The sequence below is a fragment of the Rhea americana genome, unplaced genomic scaffold, assembly GCF_003343005.1.
Source record: "Rhea americana isolate MKP2758 unplaced genomic scaffold, rheAme1 scaffold_8, whole genome shotgun sequence".
In the NCBI taxonomy this organism is placed as follows: domain Eukaryota; kingdom Metazoa; phylum Chordata; class Aves; order Rheiformes; family Rheidae; genus Rhea; species Rhea americana.
Window position 1 is genome coordinate 10,986,031 of NW_028186978.1, and position 21,310 is coordinate 11,007,340.

Consider the following 21,310-nt stretch of genomic DNA (forward strand, 5'->3'; position numbering starts at 1 on the left):
GGCGCGGAGCCGCCGCCGCTGGGCCCGCCTCGATGGGGCTGTGGGGGGCGGAGGGCAGGGCGCGGAGCCGCCGCCGCTGGGCCCGCCTCGATGGGCGCCTCGATGCCCGGCCGGCCCCGGGCAGCCCGCCTAAGCCAGGCGGCGAGGAAAACTCCGCTAGAGACACGTGAGGCCGGGCAGAGATCCACGCGAGGGGTCGCGGATCTGTGCATTAAAACGAGCCTTCGGCGAGAGTGCTGGAAGCACGTGGGAGGGCGACGGCGGCCTCGCTGTAGGGCCCGCGCCCCCCTCCGCAGCATCCCACGGGAAACGCGGGGAGAAGGGCTGGGTGGAGGGTTTCACCCCCTTTAACAGAGCGCCAGGCAACGCAGCCTGGGTGGAGGAGGCTGGTGAATTTGGCAGTGTTTAGGATGAGAAGACGTGTTAGGCGAGAATCATAGAACCATAGAATCAGTAAGGCTGGAAGGGACCTCTGGAGATCATCCAGTCCAACCTCCCTGCTCAACCAGGGTCACCCAGAGCATGTTAGACAGGGTTGCATCCAGGCGGGCCTTGAAGATCTCCAGAGGAGACTCCACCACCTCTCTGGGCAACCTGTTCCAGTGCTCCATCACTCTCGCAGGGAAGAAATTCCTCCTCACGGTCAGGAGGAACTGCCTGTGCTTCAATTTCTGCCCATTGCCTCTTGTCCTGAGAAAACCGACCTCATTAATCACCTCAGTTCTAAATGCAGCTGTCCCGATGTGGCAAATGGGAAAATTACCTTTACCGTTGTGTTAATGTGTTTTCTAATGTAAGATGTGTTCTCTAACCTTTCATAGGTAAAGGTCTTGCCTGGGGAAGGAAAAACTGGTGGTCTCTGGCCCACATCTGTTGGAAGCAGGGGGTCGGGACTGAGACTGGAGCATGCTCCTAGGATGCCTGCTCTGCTCTCCCCAGGGAAATAGAGGATTTCCCCAGAGTGTTTGAGCATAAACCGAGTCCCAAACCAAATTCTGGAGCTCAGGCCAGTGCAGTGCTTGGGGCAGAGGGGAGGAGGACTTTGCCCGCCCAGGAATGAGGGGAACACCAGACCTATGCCACTCTGATGAATCCCAGAGTGGTCTGAGGGAAAGGGTGGATGGAATACAGGAAATTAGGGAATTCTTTTGGATAGTGGGAAAAGTTGTAGAACATTATCCATTTTCATTAGACGTACTGGATTTCCATGAAGAAATTCTGAGTTGTGTGGGGCGGGAGTGGGGATAGGCAGGTGGTGAGCAAGGCAGAAGTTGCCCATTTCATTTTCTGTAGTAGCTGAGGATGTGCGGGTGAGGTGGGGTTGTGACCACCACCACCAGTGTGGGCCCTGACAGTTTTTTTGTTAGCATAATTTGTAAGTTTGTATGAGAAAACGAATGATTAAATTACAGAAGAAATAAATGCGGAGCTGAGCACTTTCATGCATCAGGACTATCTGCTGTGGCAGCAGCCATGGTAAAGTAGTAATGCAAGGATTTATTTTTGATTGCAGTCTGAATCTTTCTCAGATTTCTTTGGGATAATTTAAGAAGCATTTGTCTAGTATTAGCATAATAACTGGGATCACAGAGAAAGTTTGCATTTCATGTTCATTAGTCTTCTAAATTAATTTTAGTAAAATGCCTAAAGCCATACAAAAAGAGGATTAATAAGTGGCTACAGTAGAACGATTAATGTGACATACTCACTTGCAGCTGAAAATTCTGGTGAGATTGCACAGAAATGATTTCTGTTGAGTAGGATTTGTTTTTGGGGCTGAATAAGAAGTTTTGCAGTTTTCTTGAAATGAGGTAGCGGTTTTTCCCTTTGAACATAAATATTGGAGATCATTTACCTTTGTGCTTTGATGGAGCAGAGAAGGAGCTTTGCTGGTAGAGCTTCTCTGTAGCTTCTTTCTCCCAGACCTTGCTGTCGAAGCTCTGGTGACAGCTGTTCCCGTGCAGCTGTATTTTGTCCTTGAAGATGTAGAGGGGGCCAAGGCAGCACCTGGAGCTGACAGCAGTAGTCCCATAGTATTTTGTGCGCTGCATCGATGGGACAATATGGGCTGGAGTCAGTAAGATTAGTCACGGTCAGTAAACACAACTAGCATAATCCGGGGTATCAAGTTTTAATATACTTTCCTAACACCTGCTCTCCATTTTCAGCTTGCTGAACTCTAACTCCTTCACTGTTATCCGAGATGATGCCTTTGCTGGTCTCTTCCATCTAGAATACCTGTAAGTTTGGTATTTTATGATTCCCCTATCCTTCATAAGTCAAGATATTTTGATAAGTTGCTTAGACTCCTGCCTTGGTGAAATAGTCCTTTCTGTGATTAGCAGGAGCAGTGGAAGGAGAGGATTTATATTCCATTTCTGTGCGAATGTCCTTTATGGTTGCCTACCATTCTTTTTTTTAGAGGTTGCAGTGGATTTTTTAAAAATATGCCATGAATGCAAGATGGCTCTGTGTAATTACAGTACACTGAAAAAGTCCTGCTGAGCAAGAACTTGTCCTGGATTTACAGAACAGTGCTGTCATGGTCAAGGAGTTTTGAGTCTCGGGAAAGAGTTGTTGAAACCTCTTCTGCCTGTCATCACCCTGAAGATGAGTTGCAGAGTGTCTATACTGCCCAGAACAACCCTGGTCACCAGACTGGTTCTCTTTCCCCACCTTTCCTCTCCAACTTCCCCTTTGTTTTAGTATCTCATTTAATGCCCATGGCATTTATCTTTATAGTATAAATAATTATAAATATATGAATATATAAGCATATATTTCATATAATGTAAAATATTGTAATTATTTATATTCTTATTTATATTCTTATTTAAATTTATTTAACTTTCCTCTTCTTAACTTAGTTCGCTTCTTCATTGTTTTTTACATTACTTTCATTTCCCAATTTTTTTTTTTTTAGGTCACCCTTTTTTCTTTTAAAAAAAGTATTAGTCCTGGTACCAGGTTGTCCTCACTTCATACTCCAAAGGACTGCCATTTCTCTGTGTTACCGGAAATGAGCTGGTATGTTTTTAAACTCTGAATGTGATCTGCAAAAGATTAATCTTTCCACCCATCTTTCTGTGCTGAAAGGTAACTGTGGAAAACTCTTGTCTTCTCTAGAAGAACAGTGTACATAAAACTGACTCTTGCTAAATTCTTATAGGAGAATAGGTGTTAAGATGGGGTATATTCAAGACTAATAGACTGTGAGGAGTAGCCAACAATAGGAATAACAGACTGAGAGGAAGTGGCTTATGGTAAATGGTATATGCTGAAATACGTGATTCAGCTACATCTGGATTTTTCAGTGCTAGCAAGAGTTATCTAATCTTTCTTTCTCCTATGTGTCTACCTGTAAAAACAGTAATTTGCAGAATGTTCAAAAAAGGAAAAAACCCTGCAAATATTCTTATGTTGTTTCAATATTGACTTGCTTAAGCATTCAGGTGCTCATGAGCCTAAAATGGAGCTTGTTGCAGTAGCGTGTGCTCTGCTGACAGATGCATTGGGAACTGTAGGCAGACCAAAAAAAACATCCTGCCCCTTCTCAGCTGATCACAGGGAAAATTCCTGCCCCTGGTAGCTAATTGCAAACTGGGGAACAGAGTTAAGGCTGATTAAAACCTTACAATTTCAATCCTCTTTGGTAACAGCCAAACAAGAGCTCTCAGTTCATGGTTGTTGTCATTCTCCCTGCCAATGCCACAAAGTACCTCCTCCTGCCAGCAGATCTGACCTCTGCCTTCTGGGAACTGAGAGCGAGCAGCCTTTTTGCCTTTCTTCTCTTTCTTTCCGCCCCCCCCCCCCTTCCCATACTGTGAGTAACACCATTAGAGCTTTAGTAACTCATGCCTCGTTGTTATCAATGATTAGCTGTTACAGAGGGAGAGGAAACCCTGCTGACAAACAAGAACAAGAAGTTTCTTTGTGCACAAAGCGCAGACTCTAAGTGAAGAGCAGCTGGGCAGCGTCCACAGCATATGCCCATACATCACACCCACAGCAGCAGCCACTGTCACAGTGTCATGCCACAGTTAGGGCAGTAATAGCAGCATTCAAGATGCCTTTAAGATCAACTGGTTATGTTTGTGGAGTCGGGATAACGGAGCTCCAATGAAGTTTGGGGCTTTGCTAGCAACGGCAGCAGTGCACCAGCAGGTGCATTCCTAGGGGAGCCTCCCTTCAAAGTTGGCTTTGGTGACACAAATCCACCAAGCTGTTGAGTCCCAGCACAGTGTCCATCATCTGTCTGCAGTGTGTCCAGCAGAGCCGTGTTTATTTGCACTGCTGGCAAGCTGGCAGTGTGCCGGGATGCCAAGGCTGGGCAAGGAGGAGCAGCCGCTGCCGGGGTGCCATATCGGGAAGCAATCTGGCTGTCTGCTCTGCCAATTGAATTCATGTCCTGAGGTGGCCTCGTAACGGAGGATGGCTGACCCTCTTTGGGCATCCTCCATGTGGATGCATCTCATCTGCACCCACTGTGTGCAGGAAGGGGCCACAACACTTCACGAAGGCTTTTGGCTCTGTCTGGACCCAGGGCACTTCATCTCCTGCATCTTCGCAAGGGCTGCAGCCCCCCTTGGCTCTCTCAAGAAGAGACCTGGACTTGTGCCATTTTACCTGCATAGGAATAAGGGAAACACTTTCATCCCCTAAACTTTTCGAAGTCACTCTGTGTTTTTCTGCATCTGGGTACACCTGTACCATGCAATATCTTGATGGTCCCTGGGCTGCCACCCAAACCTGCTTGGCCAGGCTGATCATGTATTTACAGAGGTGTCCTCAGCTGCTCTGGGAACAAGACGCTCAAATATCAGCTCTTCCTTTAAATGCTGATGTGCAGTCAGGAATAGCAGCACCCTCCTGCAATCAATAGATGACTATTATTTCCACGGAGGTCGGGGCTGTGACTTATGCGTGTCCTGCAGAGGTGGTGTCCATGCTAGAGAGAGGTGACATGTGGCAACATGGAGAAAAGCGAGGCTTTTGGCAGCAGTCTTGCCATTTTTCCACACTTTTGGATAGTACATAGCTGCAGTCCACCTCACTGCAGTGACAGTGGCCCGAGAGCCTGCTGGCTTTAAGGGTATGGAGATGGCACTCTGCGTGCAGCAGCCTGGGCACCCTCAGCGCTGCCCAAGCATTAGCTCCCCTGAGCAGAGTTATCTGGCGTCTGCAGCCTGTGAAGCACTTGCACCTCTCTGCTGCCCTGTGATTTTAGAATATGGGCAATTTGTGAAAGGAAGGTAGGACTTTAGATCCATCCAAAKTCCATCTCAGAAGCTTCTCCTCCCCAGATCTCTTTCCTCACACACCAAACTGCATAGGAGGATTAAGTAATAGAGGAATAACTTTTTTATTTGGTTTGTTCATTTTGTTCCTCTGGTGGATCTTTCTGTCGTGTGCTCTCTCTTGCACTGCCTGATACCTGCATCATTCCTTGTGTTTTACCAGAGGAAAGGGGAAAAGGGAATGTGAGTGACTGCACTGAGACTTCCTCAGTTTTAAGTCTGAAGGGGCTACCCAGGAACCTGCTGAGCTTGGAGGCCATAGGTTAAAGTACCACTGGTGCTAATTACAGTGCTAATTAAAATCTTTTTAAAAATACTTATTGTTTGTCTAGATTCATTGAAGGAAACAAAATTCAAACCATTTCAAGAAATGCATTTCGTGGCCTTCGAGACCTGACTCACCTGTAAGTTATTTAACACTTAGTAGAGTAATTTGTACTCGAACAAAACTCTTTGGTGCAGATAACTGGTTTTCATGCCACATAGAGCATTTCCCTTTATCTCTGTTTGTCAGCTACCTCAGACTGTTAATAATTGCTTTCCACAAATTTAAAAAGCATCCTTTTAAAAAACTCCTGCCCTGGCAGCACCACGGCATGTTCAGGTGCCAGTGCACACTTATGTTAGGACATAAGTGCAGCCCTTACCTGTGGACGCTGCCACTGATACCAGCTTGGTGTCGCATGCTTGTGATTAACATTCCTGCTTCTTTTCAGTGTGTTCAATGATTGCTGTGAGTGTTACAAAGCTTTTTCCAGGTGGAATGTTTATTTTACTCTTTCTTTTTTTTGTCAGCTTCATTTTTCTCTCTCAAAGCAATCAGCATTCCCAAATGAGAATAATTAATATGTGCATGTTCCTAGTAGGTATTATCAGTGCTAGTAGTTTTACAGTAGAAGATAATTAACATTATATAAGTAAAGTTAGACTTTGTAAAAGTCAAAATAATAATGATATCAAGTTCTAACTTTCTTCTCTAGTTCTTTGGCCAATAACCATCTTAAAGCTCTGCCAAGGGATGTCTTCAGTGATTTACATTCACTAATCGAACTGTAAGTAATGAAAATCTTTCTATTGACTGCCTGTTATTGTAACTCTATTACTTTGAGTTTTAAGTTCTGTGTTTTTGTGTGGCGCTGTATCTGATATCCACACTGAAAATAAATGTGCATTTTGTGGTTCTAACTTTTCTCATTTTAAAGTTATTTACTTGGTAGACTCTCCTAAAATAACTGCTGTTTCTTAAATCACTGTTATTTTTCATGATACTGCACATAGCTTGCATTATTGTACTTTTCTGGTCTTGCACATTTTTTAAGTTAGTGAAAGGTTTAGTGAAAGTTCTGTTTAGTGAAAGGGAGCCTGAATTTTAAGATTACAATTTCTCTGAACATTTTTTCCTGTTATTTCTTCAAGTATTTCCGCAAACGTTATCATTTTTCCTTTTGTTTTTGTGCAATGGGTAGCACATTGCTGACTTACTGTTAGCATTATCTTGTATAACTAAGCAGCTAGTCAGCTTCCCCTATTTTTGACCTGGCTCTCCAAAATAGCAAAGTATGATTGTAAGCCACAAGGATTGCCAGGGGATTGAAGAGCAGGTATGGTATTTGAAATCTTGAATAGTTTGGTGGGAGGATATTACACTGACTAAACTTCACATCAGCAGTGACTCATCAAAGACATAAGCCCTTCATTATTATTTCAAATATCCATGTATTTTAATGTAACACAGAAATTGTCCTGACAAGACTACTCTGTCATCCGGTAGCACTGGAGTAGTTTGTTGAAGCAATGGGATTTATCTATGTCATCAGCGAACGATGGGAGGCAGACTTGCAGCAGACAGCCACACTGTGAGCATTTATTATGTTACAGTCCTAATCCTTTGAAAACTTACATATGTAAGTGACTTTGCACACGAATCACAATTTTCCATGCTTAAGATTATACTTGGGCATATTTCCTAGGCTGAAGCTGTTTTCCAAGGACAGAACTTCAATGGAGGCCTGTACATACTAAGAGATTCAGAATCAAAAAAGAAGTCTTGTTCTCAGTTCAAAACATTAGAGAGTTTTAAATTCAGTATGTCAGGATGCTAAGTTATATAGTATTCATATTGCTATCAACCTTTTCAAATATGTTTATTTCTGTGTGTTTTTTAGAGATTTAAGGGGAAATAAATTTGAGTGTGACTGCAAAGCCAAGTGGCTGTTTTTGTGGTTAAAGATGACAAATTCCACTGTTTCTGATGTCCTGTGTATTGGTCCAGCAGAATATCAGGATAAGAAGTTAAATGATGTGACAAGTTTTGATTATGAATGCACCACTACAGGTATTAAGAATGTATATTTCTAAGCACACTAAATATGGTTAAATATCAGAAGTTTAGCCTGTACCCATTTTGCTTCTACAGGTATGATCTACAGGGGAGGGATGGGAAGAAAGGGTTATATACAAAGCACTTTAGAATACCAAAACAGGCTTTGAATGAGAAAATTACATTTTAAAGCCAAAGTAAGTAGAGGTTTTATTTGGATTAAGTGATAATGGGAGAAAAGMTGTAACTGTTCCTTTTCCAAAAGGCTTGAATATGACTCACTTTGTGTCTTAATTTTCAGCACCAAATGTTTTCTATTGTCTGGAATAAAGCCATATAGTTATGTCAGATGAGCTTCCCAAAATCTCTGTATTTTGCAGATAGCAATGAAAAGAAGTTTAGATAATGTGGCTGCATCAGTCATCTTTATTCAATAGGCCACAATTTAATAGCGTCAAATGTGGCAGCAATACTGCCAGCACTTCTTTATGGAACTCTATTACACTGGGGAGAAATTTCCAATAATGCTGCAGCTATTGTCTTGTTTAGGATCTTGATTTCTATTTTAGATAATGTAGAGCATGCTGAGGAGAATGGAGAGAAACTTGCATGTGTTTATGCTTTTATTCATGGCTAAATGTAACATCAGTTACCTGTATTTGAATGTAGCTACATCATACAATTAGAATATCAGCTTCAACGGTACTGTTTTTCATGTATTTGATGAGAACACGTTGCCTTTATTCTCTATAGAGTAGTATCAGAGTCATTTGAGTTCTCATCCGTCAACAAGAATGAGATAGAGCAGCTATAATCTTTTTTCTAAAGAAATAACAGAAAGGTTGATTATTAATATTGTAATGTTTCAGGACAAGGCATGAAAGTCAATCCAAGGGCAATATATTAAAGGGAAAGAGAATGAACTCAAAGTTCAAAAATATGTTAGGAAAGCAGCAGAGGTAAAATGGTGATAATCTGCTCCGTGAAAGGATATCAAAAACCCAAGAGTGACATAACTCGGCACTATGCTATGAACTCTGCTGAAGTTGCATTACTGTGTATGTCCATCCACAGAGATGAAAAAGTACCAAGTAAAAGTGAGCTTTATTTTACTTCTGTCTGATTTAATACATTACACTGTACTAACCAAAATCTGTGCAGAAATAAAGTTTATCTCCCTGATCCTCAGAGCTCTACTGATCTACTGGCCCTCTGTCACATCTTTATATCTGTGTATGTAATCATAAAGTTGCTACAGGCAAAAATAATCTTTAATGTCATTCCCTTGCCCTGCTCCAAGTGAAGTTTAACCAAGTGTAATAGCAGGTAACAGATACCAGGTTATCAGGACTAGATATCTGGAATAGTAGGTGCATTAGGCAAAATGCATTATTAAGGCTGTCTGCACCGGAGAAGTTGCTGGAAATAAGGCAGACTGTGAATTAAGAGCCAGCTCCGCCGTATTCTCCCTCGGCACATTCACCCTCTGCGAAGAGCAAGCTGGAGGTCCCGGGCACCTCCGTGGTGGGACGGCCTCCCTCGCACTGTCGGGAAGGGTGGACGGCTGGCGTTTCTGGTCCCAGGTGGCCCTGCTGGAATAACCGTCCACACCGAAGGGAAGAGCCTGAGGAAAAGGGGCCAAAGGGGCACTGGGAGCCGGGGCAGCCGGGTGGTGGAGGTGGCGTAGACCATGGCTGGCAAAGGGAGGGGAGCGGAGAGCATCCTCCTCCTCCCTCTCCTGCGTCTAAGAGTAGAGCAAGCCCTGCAGCCCGAGGTTCACGGCAAGCCTGACGTGGCGGCAGCTCTCTGCTGCACAACTCCGGACTGCGCTGGCGTCTGGCACTTCCAACCTTACTGGTTTCTTCSTGATTACTATTTTAATTAGCCACTCCTACATGTCCAGTGATAGCCCAATGGCAGGTACGATCACAATAGCTTTGTTAATGCTGTGTTGTTGCCGTGGGTTTTCACAGATGAACTGGCTTGCTTTAATTCACAGATGCTATATGCCTGCCCTCGAAGTGTTGTGCTAAGTGTTTCTTTCAGTGTTGGATCTGGGATTGGGTTGTTGCCTTTTTTTTTTTTTTTTTTTTTTTTTTTTTTTTTTTTCTTTTTTTTTTTTTTTTTTTTCTTTTTTTCTTTTCCCAAGATTTTAAATACATTTTGATCTTCTGTGACTGTATCAGTTCCTGTTACATTTTATGATTTATCACTTACTTTTTTACTCTCTGCCTACCTTGGTGTCAGTTCTCTCCAGTCCTGGAGTATTTTCCCAGTGCGAATGAAGATAAATTCCTTGTTTTCACACTGGCATTTATGAATCAAGCGCATGGTCTATTTATAGATGTCGCCCAAAGAATGGAGACTGTTATTTCTTTTGCAGCTGTGGCGTCTGGTGTATTTGCTCAGTTGTAGTTGTCTATCTTTATTCTCCAGAAGTATAACTCCTCAAGGGCACAGCTTTCCAGCATGCATAAGCGTAAAGTTCTTCACTGGAAAGCAATTATTTTATAATGGACCAAAATGAAGGATCAGAGTGAGGACTTAATTAACATTTCACCAGAATTCCTGGATGCTCAGGCCCTTCTGAAGGAGGAATGAATAGTATGTGGTAAATGGAGCTTAATACAGAGGCACGTCTGCGTCTGCAAAGAAACTTCATCTTAGTGGAAGATTCATTTCCTTTTCTGTATATCTATATATAACTTCAGTTCAGGTCTTCTGCCGCATTCTAGAATGAAGCATGTTATAAATGCTGTTTTTTCTGTGTCAACTCTGCTGTATTGATTTCTTTTTCTGAAAATTAATGATCTTGCCCAGCTGTATGTCCAAATACCAAATTTGATATTTGCAGTTTCCATATTTTGCCCCAGTTTGGCTGTAAGCTGACTATTGACTTAGTGCAAGATGAACTTTAGAATTAAGTCTACAAAGACTCTTTGTTTTTGAGAAAAAAATCTTGCACTTGGGTATTAGGTTCCTAATCTTAATGGGTTGCTACCCATTAARACCAATTTGGTTCTAGAATCTAGAATCTGTTTTCCACCAGATAGTAATTTGCAGGTTGATCATATTGGAACATACTTTACAATGTCCCATAAAATGTTATGTTAACTGAGTTTTTGATTACACTGCTTTGTCTATAGTCTAGCCAAAATGGGGTTGTCCCCAGACAAACCTCAGATACAGTTTCACTTTCTGCCTGATTTAGCATAACACAAATTGCAAGTGATTAAATTTGCATGTTTTAACAAGTTATTGGACTTCAGCTGGAAGTTGCTGCCTCTCAGCTTGAAAGTGATTTTAGCAAAGCCGTTTCACTTGGTGGGAAAGCAACTTCCAGCTGAGGGGAAAGAAACTTCTCTCTTGATGGCATGTGACCATATGAATATGTCTTGATTTCGCTGGTATCAGCCAAGCTAGGTGAAAAATCAGCATTCTGGCACTATTTACCTATCTTGATCTCATTGGAAAACATTTTTCCAGAGCAGTTTATGATGCCTAAAGCAGGACACGTGAGCACTGACAATTCCATGTTATACAAAATTCAGAATGTTTCACTTGAAAATGTTTTTCAGTGTTAATGGTTGTAATCAGCAACTACTTGCTTTGTGTTTCCAGCCAGGATGTATACTAACTGTTATAAATGTATGTTTCTAGATTTTGTCGTTCACCAGATTTTGCCCTACCAGTCAGTTTCAGTGGATACATTCAACTCTAAGAATGATGTGTTTGTAGCCATTGCACAGCCTAGCATGGAGAACTGCATGGTCCTGGAGTGGGATCACATTGAAATGAATTTCAGGAGTTATGACAATATCACAGGTATACGAACACTGAGATTCCAGTTGTTGGTAGACTACTGGCATTTCGCAAGGAGAAATTGTGATGAGGAGATTCACAGATGGGAACCAGTTGACGCTTTTTGTCCTGAATCTCTGAAATCAGCAGTTCAAAGTGTGTAAGGTTTGAACAAGAATGATTTTATGGAGTACATCTACATATTTTTAGTACATGTATATTGTGCTCACTATAGCACACAAACTAGGCTTTTTCTTTTCTATATGAGAGTTCTGGTCTTGTAGACAGGTCTGAAGGCACAGATGCTTGCTGTGCATGTCACACTGTGGCCCAGCTTCCACACTGCCTATGTTATGTTATAGGTGAAAGTACAGGTTAAAGAAGCCCTTGCTGTTGCCCAAGTGCCTACAAAACTGAATATAAAAATAATCTGTGTGCAGAAAGAAATAGATACAGAGGGTACATCTAGGGTAGGCAGGTCAGGAAAGCTTGTCCCACAGCTGAAGATAACATTGAAATGTTTATGTGATGGCTGTTACCTAAATAGGTGTGCTATAAAACTCCCACGTTTAGAAAGGTGCTAAATTTGCATCCTGGCCAGATTCCTTACCAAACAATAGCCCATGTGGATACCAGGTGATTCTCTAACGCTGGGAACTGTTCTGTCCCGAGCTGACATCTGGGGTGCTATACAAAGCTCAGTCAATCAGCGCTGTGCCTGCTGGCAGCAGGGAGGGAGTCTTTAGAGCTATTATACGCTGTCAGGTTTCCCAACCACTTCAAGCTTAGTTCTGAAGACTTTGGAGCTAAATTTATCCATGAAGCATCCCTTCCTCCTGTTCCTTGTTACATGTGATAGATTACTTCTTACCTTGCAGTCTCAGTAACAAAGAGCTTGTTGTGTCTTCAGCAGGTGTTCTGGGAAGTTCACAAAGACAGCAAACAGCTACCTCCTCAGATCAGCTTTGTGTCACTACCAAAAGTCTACAAGATGCTACCTCTCTGTCAAGAGGTTTTGGAAATGGAAAATTTTGCATTTTAAGTTCTATTATGTGTTGGTAGATGAGGGGAAAATATATGCCAGTGGATATAAAATCAGAAACAGATGGATCAGAGAGCACTAGCAGAGCTCTAGACAAGCTCTGGGAATGAAGTTGAGAGCTTAGCTCATTTGCAAAGTTGGGCAAGACAGCTGGTGAAATAGTTCATTTGTGTGAGTTTGTCTTCCAGACGTATTTCACCTTCATCTGAATGGCACGATTAGGAGACACTTCCACTCAGGACTTGTGTCCTGGCTCCTTTGCACACCCAGCATGTGCACCAAGACTCATTTCTCAAATGACACACCTGGGTTTTTGGAAGGCCAGAGCTTAAGCTCTGGACTCCAGATATAAGTGAGTTAGAGACTTCTGTCAGAGTACACAAAGGTAAGAGCCTTTTGCAGAGTCTAAAGAGCATTTTGTAGAGCTCAGGATCCAGCTACACACTCCATGGAGAGTTTCATTGCTAACTGTATGTTTGGCATTCAGATGTCCAAATTTTGTTCCTACAACATGGGCAAATGAACCTGAACTGCTTGTCAAGATTGCCTTTATAGTCAATACGCAGAGATGGCTGAGGCATTCTTGCCCTCTCCAAAAGGAGACATCTGCAGTAGGCCAGATGAATTCTATTCTAGAAGCATTTTTTTTTCTTTTACTAGATTAGACCAGAAGGAGCTTGGATGATCAGCTCAAGTATGGATGTCTACACGGTGGATACCTAATGGTATTCCAGATAAGTCTCAGCCATCCTCTAGTACTAGCCCTGGAAGGATGATAAATCATCACAGGTCAGATCTGAAACAATCATGGACAGCAGGCCATCTAAGATGCCAGTGCAAATCTCCTGAAATGACTTTGACAGAGCAGGCATAGAAAAGTCTGTGCAGATACACCTCTATTTCAGCTGTATGTTTAAAAGAGGAATTCCTCTTTTTCYTGTAACAGGTGCTTTAATAAATAGTTTGGTGGTTATCCTTTTAGATGCAGGTCTTATATAGCGATTTGACATTTATCAGAATGGAGCTTAACCTGATCTGATCTAGTCTGGCAATGGCGTTTTTCCTAAATGTTTTGAGCTGAGCATAAATCTGAAATTTCARTTCTTGGAAAATTTTAACAGAAACAACAAAGTTAGGTTTATCTTTTCATCTTGCTGTCAGGTGATATATTCATAGAATACATCAATATTTACATTTACAGTAATGAAAATGAGGGTCTGCCTTTTTGGAGCAAGACAAAACTGGAAAGGCAGACATTCCAAGATTAAGACAATTCCAAATTCCTGCAGAGTCTTGAAATAACAAGTCTTATTATTTTGGAGTGGTAAAACCTGGCTCAAATAATTGTTTTGGATATTAGAGGGCAGGAGCTTGAACAAAGAAGGAAAAAGTATTCTGGATAAAAAGGAATGAGTGTTTTAGGTGTGCATTAAAGTTGCAAACCTCAAGGGGTGTGATAGTTCCAGCATCTGAAGTCATCTTTCCAGTTGTTGAGCGGAAAATAAAAATGGGGTGTATGATACAGCCTGAAAAGAAGCTCTTGTGGCATTTAGTAAAAGACAAAAACAATTAAGACAAGGTGAAGATAAGAAACAAGGAATGGGACGATTTCGCAAATCTCTGTGTCATAAATGTGCTTTGTATTATATTAATATATGTGCTTTTTTTCTTTGGGCAATAGGTCAGTCCATAGTGGGATGTAAAGCCATTCTTGTTGGTGACCAAGTCTTTGTGGTGGTGGCACAGCTGTTTGGTGGCTCACACATTTACAAGTATGACGAAAGCTGGACAAAGTTTGTTAAATTCCAGGATATTGAAGTATCTCGCATTTCCAAGCCAAATGATATAGAGCTTTTCAAGATAGACAGTGAGATGTTTTTTGTTATAGCAGATAGCTCTAAAGCAGGTTTGTCAACAGTCTACAAGTGGAATAACAAAGGTTTCTACTCCTACCAGTCACTTCATGAGTGGTTCAGGGACACTGATGCTGAGTTTCTGGATATAGATGGGAAATCACATTTAATCCTCTCTAGCCGCTCACAGGTTCCCATCATACTCCAGTGGAACAAAGTTTCAAAAAAGTTTGTCCCACACAGTGAAATCCCTAACATGGAGGATGTCTTGGCTGTGAAGAGTTTTAGGATGGAAAATAACCTGTTCATCACGCTCACAAGATTCATTGGTGACTCCAGAGTAATGAAATGGAATAGTAAACAGTTTGTGGAGATACAGGCGCTTCCCTCCCGAGGAGCCATGACACTGCAGCCTTTCTCCTTTAAGAATAATTACTACCTAGCCTTGGGAAGTGACTATACCTTCTCCCAGATATACCAGTGGGATGGTGAGAAGAAGCTCTTTAGGTTGTTTAAAGAAATCTATGTGCAAGCGCCTCGTTCTTTCACAGCTGTGTCAACGGATCGAAGAGATTTTTTCTTTGCTTCTAGTTTTAAAGGAAACACACAAATATTTGAACATATCATCATTGACCTGAGTTTATGAAAAGCTGCTGGAGTGTAATTCATTTAGAATGGCATTTATACACAAGCAAAACAAAGAGATACCCATCCAAAAATAGGGTGCACCTGTGGAATGTGAAAGCATTTTCTGGACTTTTATAACTTACCTATTAATCAGGGATTTAATCTACATGGTTAATGCATGACATGTCCATCTTAGCCTCCTTCAAAGATACTTTACCATCTGCAGTCATTCAGAGGGGAGTGCAATGCATTAGGATTAATTTTGACATCAAAGACTGATCTGAATTTTACCCAGAAAACTACCTTAAACTGGAGATCTCATTAAAAAAGCAGAGAGGAAACCATACAAAGCATAAAAATGGTCTTGATTTGTAAGCTAACATCTCAGTAGTAATACTTAAGATGCCAGGCAGTTGTGCATAGTTGCTGATAGACTGTAAAAGTGAACAGCAGCTTTCCAAAATGTGCTTTCTGTTGGGCTCCTGAGATTAATCTTCAAAATCTTTGTGGTTTATAAGCCTAAGGCATCATTTTAATTCATTGCACATCAAAGGGAAAGTCATAATCTACTGCCATTGGTATCTCTTAATTGGTATTTCAGTAACAAATTGTGCATTACAAATAGCCCAGCCCACAATGGCTGGGTAGCCAGGAAAAGAAGGGCCTGTCACTTCTGGACTGTGGGATCTTAACAGTGTTAGGTTAGTAGTGACAGTCACAGAGAGCTGCTTGGTGGCATGAGCAAATCAACTGCAAGCTTAGTCCGATTTATAATGTATTAATAGCTTTTCCAGAAATACATCTTATTTGGCCCTCAGTCATACTCTTCTTGCTGAGATTCTGGGGCATTTTAACAAGTAAGGAATTTGTCGTGATCTCCTGTTCTTCTAGAAAGTACAGCTTAAATTTAGTTTGAAAGATACATCTGCGTTCATGTTCTCTGAGCCATAGCCCTTCTGCACTCAGTGAGCTGATTTAATCTCCAGAATTCTCACTCCAGCACAGCTCCCAACCCATAAATCCAGGTGTGGGTCATCACAAGATATATTTGGGGATAATCTCCTTCTGTCTGAGATCTGAATGCTACTTTGATGTCACCAAATCTTCTGAAATCAAGGCAGATGGAGTTGTTTCAAGCTAACCCTGGTTCCAAAATAGAAATTTTCCTCTTGATCATTCCAGTCTTTTGCCATGGCACCAGGCAAAAAGTCAGACTGAACAGCAGGATGTGAACAGACCATGCTATATTGGGTATTCTTAAAAGTCTTGGGTGGCTACAGATGAAGACATTCCCTCATCCTTAACAGGGCAGTCATGGCATGCATAGAGCCTCTGCCAGGCTGTTTACACCCTTATGCAAAAAAGCTCCATATCAGAGCCTTCTTTTGTTTCACTTATGCAATACGTTTCTTTAAACTTTCCTACCAATTAGCATATTAGCCTGTTTTATCATGAGCCTGTTTCTGCTGCACTCCTGACTTGGAGAATAACAGGCAAGGCTTTGTGTAAAGCAAGCAGAGCAAATGAAGCTGGCCTTTATTCTTTTGTAGCAAAGACTATTGCAGCATCTCTGAGCTGCCTGAGCTTCACTTTTTTGCCTTGGACATGCAGAAACATGCCCTGTTACTACAGATAGAGATGTTCCTCACAGGCTTTGCAACAGCCAAGATGTGAATGGTGCTACACAGGTGGTGCTCAAGGACTCCCATGAGGTGTCATAAGCTACCAGTGACCTGGAACAGCCCAATTTTCACCATCTTTTGTCTAGCTGCTATGAAAAAATTATTCCTAGCCTGACAGAGATATAATTCATTTTACTGTGTTTTTAAATTCCATATTAATTTTTTATTATGTAGGTGCTCACCTTGGTTTTATTTTTAACTACAGTTTAGCCGATCCAGCCCTCTGAAGTATTGAGCTCTGCCTCTGAATCCTAATGTGGTGTCAGGTCCCGTGATTCAGGCTAGTAGATACTCTCTGGCTTTACCTTGCTAACCAACTGTCTGCAGTAGGTTTTGGCAGTAGCTCTCCTAGGATTTAACTAACAAGTCCCACAAAACTAAGATATGATTAGCATATCTGACAGTGAACGAAATTTCTTGCTGTTTTCCCAGTTTACTTTTTAAAGCCTCTCCTTATGCAGTGGGTATGGCTGGCAAGCAGCTTCTTTAAACTGTGTTGTCAGAAGGCATTTTTCTTTGCTTTTCTGTCCAGTGTGCATGTTTAGCTGCAGTCATTTTTTCCGCCAAGGAGGGGCATTTCTCAGTGTGCTAGTATTTCCTTTCCGGACTCACTGGCCCTTAACTCAGCAAGGGCATAAGTCCAAAAAGTAAAAAGCTAGTTTAAAGAAACTGGATCTTGATATTTTTGATCAGAAGGAAGGCAAGAGGATGGTGGAAAAGGGCTTTTCTATCCAGTAGCAAATGATTGCACTATTCGAGAGCCAAGGGGCTTTGGGACTTGGCTATCAAGTTGAATTAAATTAAAAAGGTCTCTGCAGAGATGGGCTTAATGAAAAGGATAAAGTGATCAACGGGAGTGTAGCTCATCCACATGGGACCAGAAGAAGTGAGTGTGGAGGATGGATTTTGCAGGCCGGCAGCACCTCCGCTGCGTAGCCACCGCCCGCAGAGCCGAGTGCGGCAGCCCCAGCCAGACCGCCGGCTCAGCACCCACCCCGCTTTCTGCAGAGGTACTGCACAGGGCCGTCCTGGCATCAAAGCAGCAAGGAGGGGGYGCAAAAGCAGCGGCCGGTGAGGAACAGGGGTTACAGTACATTTTGCAGAGTTAAATAAGGCAGTGTCTCAAAAAGGACCGTGTTCTGCTCTTCCTGTTCCCAAGGAAGAGCTCCAGATTACAGCCAAAATAACAGCAGTTACTAAGCGCCTAAAACACTTTTTCTTTCTGCCTTTCCAAATGCAACAATAGTATTGTCTCCCTGGCCTGTATTCCGTAACATAAATTGCTTTGGGTGGTAAATAAACTATGCATATCCATAATTTACTGCGCCTGTCAGAACATCAGAAAAGTAGAGGACAGTGAGAATGGATAACGGAACATGCCCCTTGGGAATTTTTAATGTGTTTTCAAATGCATACAATTATGTAAAGAGCAGTAGTTTATATAAAAGTACATTTAATACAGTATGGTAGCTACAGTGGGAACATTTTAAGGCTGTATATACATTTAGCTTTTTTTTAGTAAAGAGGAAATTATGTAATCTATGCTACTGACACATGTATGTACTCTTTCAGTATATGAATAAAAGGTAATAAATGAGACTAATAATGGTGCATTGTGTGTGTTAAAATATCCATACCATGAAGTAAATGTGTTCCTGCTTGAATTCAGAGGAACACCGGGTTTCCCTGGCTGCTGTGGAAGTAGAGCTTATGTGTGGTTCAGGGTTGTGAGCTCTCTTCACGCCAGCCATAAAGTGGCAAATTATTTCCTGCACCTGTCATCTGTTACAGGTCAACACAGAAAATCAGAAGACAAAGTATCCAGTGGGCTCCTGTACACATCTGTGATCCACTCGGAGGGTGAGCGATTAACCATAAAAAAAGCCCTCTTAAAGCATGTTCACCTCATTAGGAAGAGGTTCCCAAAAGCAAAAAAACAGCACTTAAAATGTTTTTGAGTGAGAGTGGAGAAGGCAGTATACTGCCAGAAATGTTTTGTACTGCCAGAGGGATGGACAAGGTGAGCAAGAGCTTGCCCACTTACGATCTGTTGTGGTTTTTGGAAACCTGAACTTCAAAGTAGCCCTGTGCTGGGCTCGTTTCTGAGCTGGGGTAACTCCGGCTTCCAAGGTGTTGCTGTTCCCTTGCTTTCCTGATACCCCCTCTAGCGTTACCAAGCATGTAATGCAGCTCCCGTTTGATTTTTCACTTCATATTAAATGTATTTGTTTTCCTTTCCTCTTTTCTTATGACAAAACCAAGAGATCTTCCTTCTTAAACTGTAAGGTAATTGAGCAGGCTTCTTAARTGCAGATGGGATAGGAACCAATCCCTAAAATAACTCCATAGACTTTCAGATATTTACGGCGGTCTCTTAAGATCTTCTAAATTTTACTGGATCATTTACATTAATCTGGAAATCACAAGAATAAATACATAATCAGTGAACAAATTTTATTTAAAGCAAGGCTTGAGCATTATTCAGTGATCAAGCTCTTCACTAATACAAGGAATAATTCTTTTTGTTTTCTCCTCTTTCTTCAAAAATAGCAAAATTGCCTATAACTAATTACAGGTTTGTGCAATCAAAGGCCTCTCTGACATATTGTAATGGGATGCAATTGCTCTGGGATCACTGCTTTCCTTTTGGGTATTCCACCTTTTTATGAGTCAGCAGCCTTTTTGGTGTGGTTCATTGAAACTACATCATAYTTCAAACATCAGCTTCAAATCAGCATGATTTTCCCACCTCCCCTCCCCATTTCTTTGCCCTTGCAAGTTAATTTTTTCCCCATCCTTTATCACCKTTTTCAAATCTTCCTCTGAAAGTTTCTATTCCTATTCCTCCTTGAAAGTCACGGCAACATACTAAGAGAAAAGCATTCCCAAAGAGCAAACTAGGGACTGTTAGTCCTCTGCAGACTTTGAGGGTAAGGCAGGCCAGAGTCATTTTGAAAATTCAAGCCCAAGGCAATTGCACAAGGAACAGCTGTACATGGTCCCACTCATCTCCTGTCCTACGGACCAAGCTGCTACCGCAGCTCCCTCTTGGTAGCAGTGCCCGCGGCCAGCAATTATAGATACTTCTTTTCACACCCTAACCCAGCAGAGGTGGAGCAGCAGCTGCTAATGCTTGGTTTTTTATTTTTTTTTCTGTCTCTGGAGACCAGCCTCTCAGCCCCTCTTGCTTTGCCGGTACAGTCACAGCCTGCTTTCACAGCCTCCTCTCCGAGAAACTCCAAGCCCGATGATTTGTTAGGCTTTTTGACCTTCAAACTCTCACAGAGCTGGCTGGCTACATGGTGTTTGTTCCTCCACAAAATAAGAGGCTGGTACGATTAAAATATTTCAAATGAGAGCTACAAAAACTTAATCCACCTCCGGTACTACTTTCTGCTATAAGCAATTGCTGTTCCTGCCACCGAGCCAAGTCAACACTTGGCTGCAGAGGTGTTTTGTAAAATCTTGCACATGAGAAAAGTTGCTGGAAGATGAGATCCATGTTGYGAAGTGCTAGGAAAGTCCTGTAATTTTAGGTCTCTTCTGAGTGGAATCATGTCCAAGTCTCAAGGTACCAATGTACCACTCATGCGGTAGCTGCATACATTGGGAATTAGACATGATTCCCTATAAAAACTACRCACAGAAAAATCAAAGGCAAATTGAATCTGACACCACAGCTTGGGGGTGAAGACAACGTTGAAAGGAAGCATCTGGACTTGTGCAAACCACACTGGAATGATTCGCAGAGGGGTGTGATGCAGTCTGGCAGGCAGGCAAGGAAAATATAATTTTACAGTCTGTGGGATGGGTTGAGAAAGATGATAGAGGTATTGGGAAGACTGGAAAAGAAATTTCAGCAGGCATCTCCTTATTCCATTTTACTATTTCAGTGAGGTAGACCACTCAGAGTTTAGTAGAAAGCAAGGAAAGCAGGTGGCAGAAGTTTAATACAGGTAATATTGAAATAGAGGTTAGAAAACTAGAGCTGGTGAGGCTGTAGGCAACTGGTTTGTTACTCTGAGGGAAAGAAGTCATATTTTCTGAACACAGAGATAAATCAGTGCGAGACCAGAGAATCTGGGAAAACGAAAAAAATATATATTTCTAAATAAAGGAAAGGATAGCAATGACAGAATACAAAGTGTCACTTTATTTAATGGCTGTGCAGAGAAAGTATCTAAGCGCATTTCCAAGGTCACTCAGAGAATGCAATCCACATCATTTTCCTTTTCAGAGTCACCCTAGTTTATGCTTAATTAAACTATGCAAGCTCTGCACACTCTAGAAAATGCCCTTTTTATTACATTGTAGGCAATTTGCATTTCTGAAGGGCATTTGGGAAGCATGACATCACCAAAATGAAGGGGTTCTGGTAGCCTTGCTCCCATTTTTATTCATTTGCAATTGTTGACTTTTATTCCAAAGTTCATTTCTATTTCCTGCTTGGACATTAGCGCTGGGTTATACAAGAATGCTCATTTTCTGACTTCAGTAGCTGTTTCAATTCTTCTGGCTCAGCAGTCTCCTTGTGGGCTGACGCATCCTCCAGCTGCAGGTGTGCCCTGACAATTATTTCTCCATTTTAGCCTGATGCATGAAAGGTCAGTGGGTTAGGAAACTGCTCACCATCCATTACCAGTAGAGTCAATGTGGAACCAGAGCTGGCAGATGGAAGGAGGGAGTAC

General features: G+C 42.0%; 1 protein-coding gene across 1 annotated transcript; it reads left to right on the forward strand.

Annotated features, from left to right (window-relative positions):
* Positions 1–32: 32 nt before the first annotated feature.
* LGI2 (leucine rich repeat LGI family member 2) lies at positions 33–18,224 on the forward strand. The gene is made up of 7 exons (XM_085322856.1): positions 33–166; positions 2,169–2,240; positions 5,630–5,701; positions 6,278–6,349; positions 7,463–7,632; positions 11,278–11,442; positions 14,142–18,224. Exons 1-7 carry the CDS (start codon positions 33–35, stop codon positions 14,957–14,959), a joined length of 1,503 nt encoding a protein of 500 aa, XP_085178982.1. The 3' UTR covers positions 14,960–18,224.
* The last annotated feature ends 3,086 nt before the right edge of the window (positions 18,225–21,310 follow it).

What these genes read in the sequence shown, in the direction of transcription:
- LGI2 (XM_085322856.1), top strand. Translation starts at nt 33, where the DNA reads ATGGGGCTGTGGGGGGCGGAGGGCAGGGCGCGGAGCCGCCGCCGCTGG. An exon ending in CTTCGAGACCTGACTCACCT is followed by an intron (nt 5,702 to 6,277) that starts GTAAGTTATTTA and finishes TTTCTTCTCTAG; the next exon opens with TTCTTTGGCCAATAACCATC. An exon ending in GAGTTATGACAATATCACAG is followed by an intron (nt 11,443 to 14,141) that starts GTATACGAACAC and finishes TTTGGGCAATAG; the next exon opens with GTCAGTCCATAGTGGGATGT.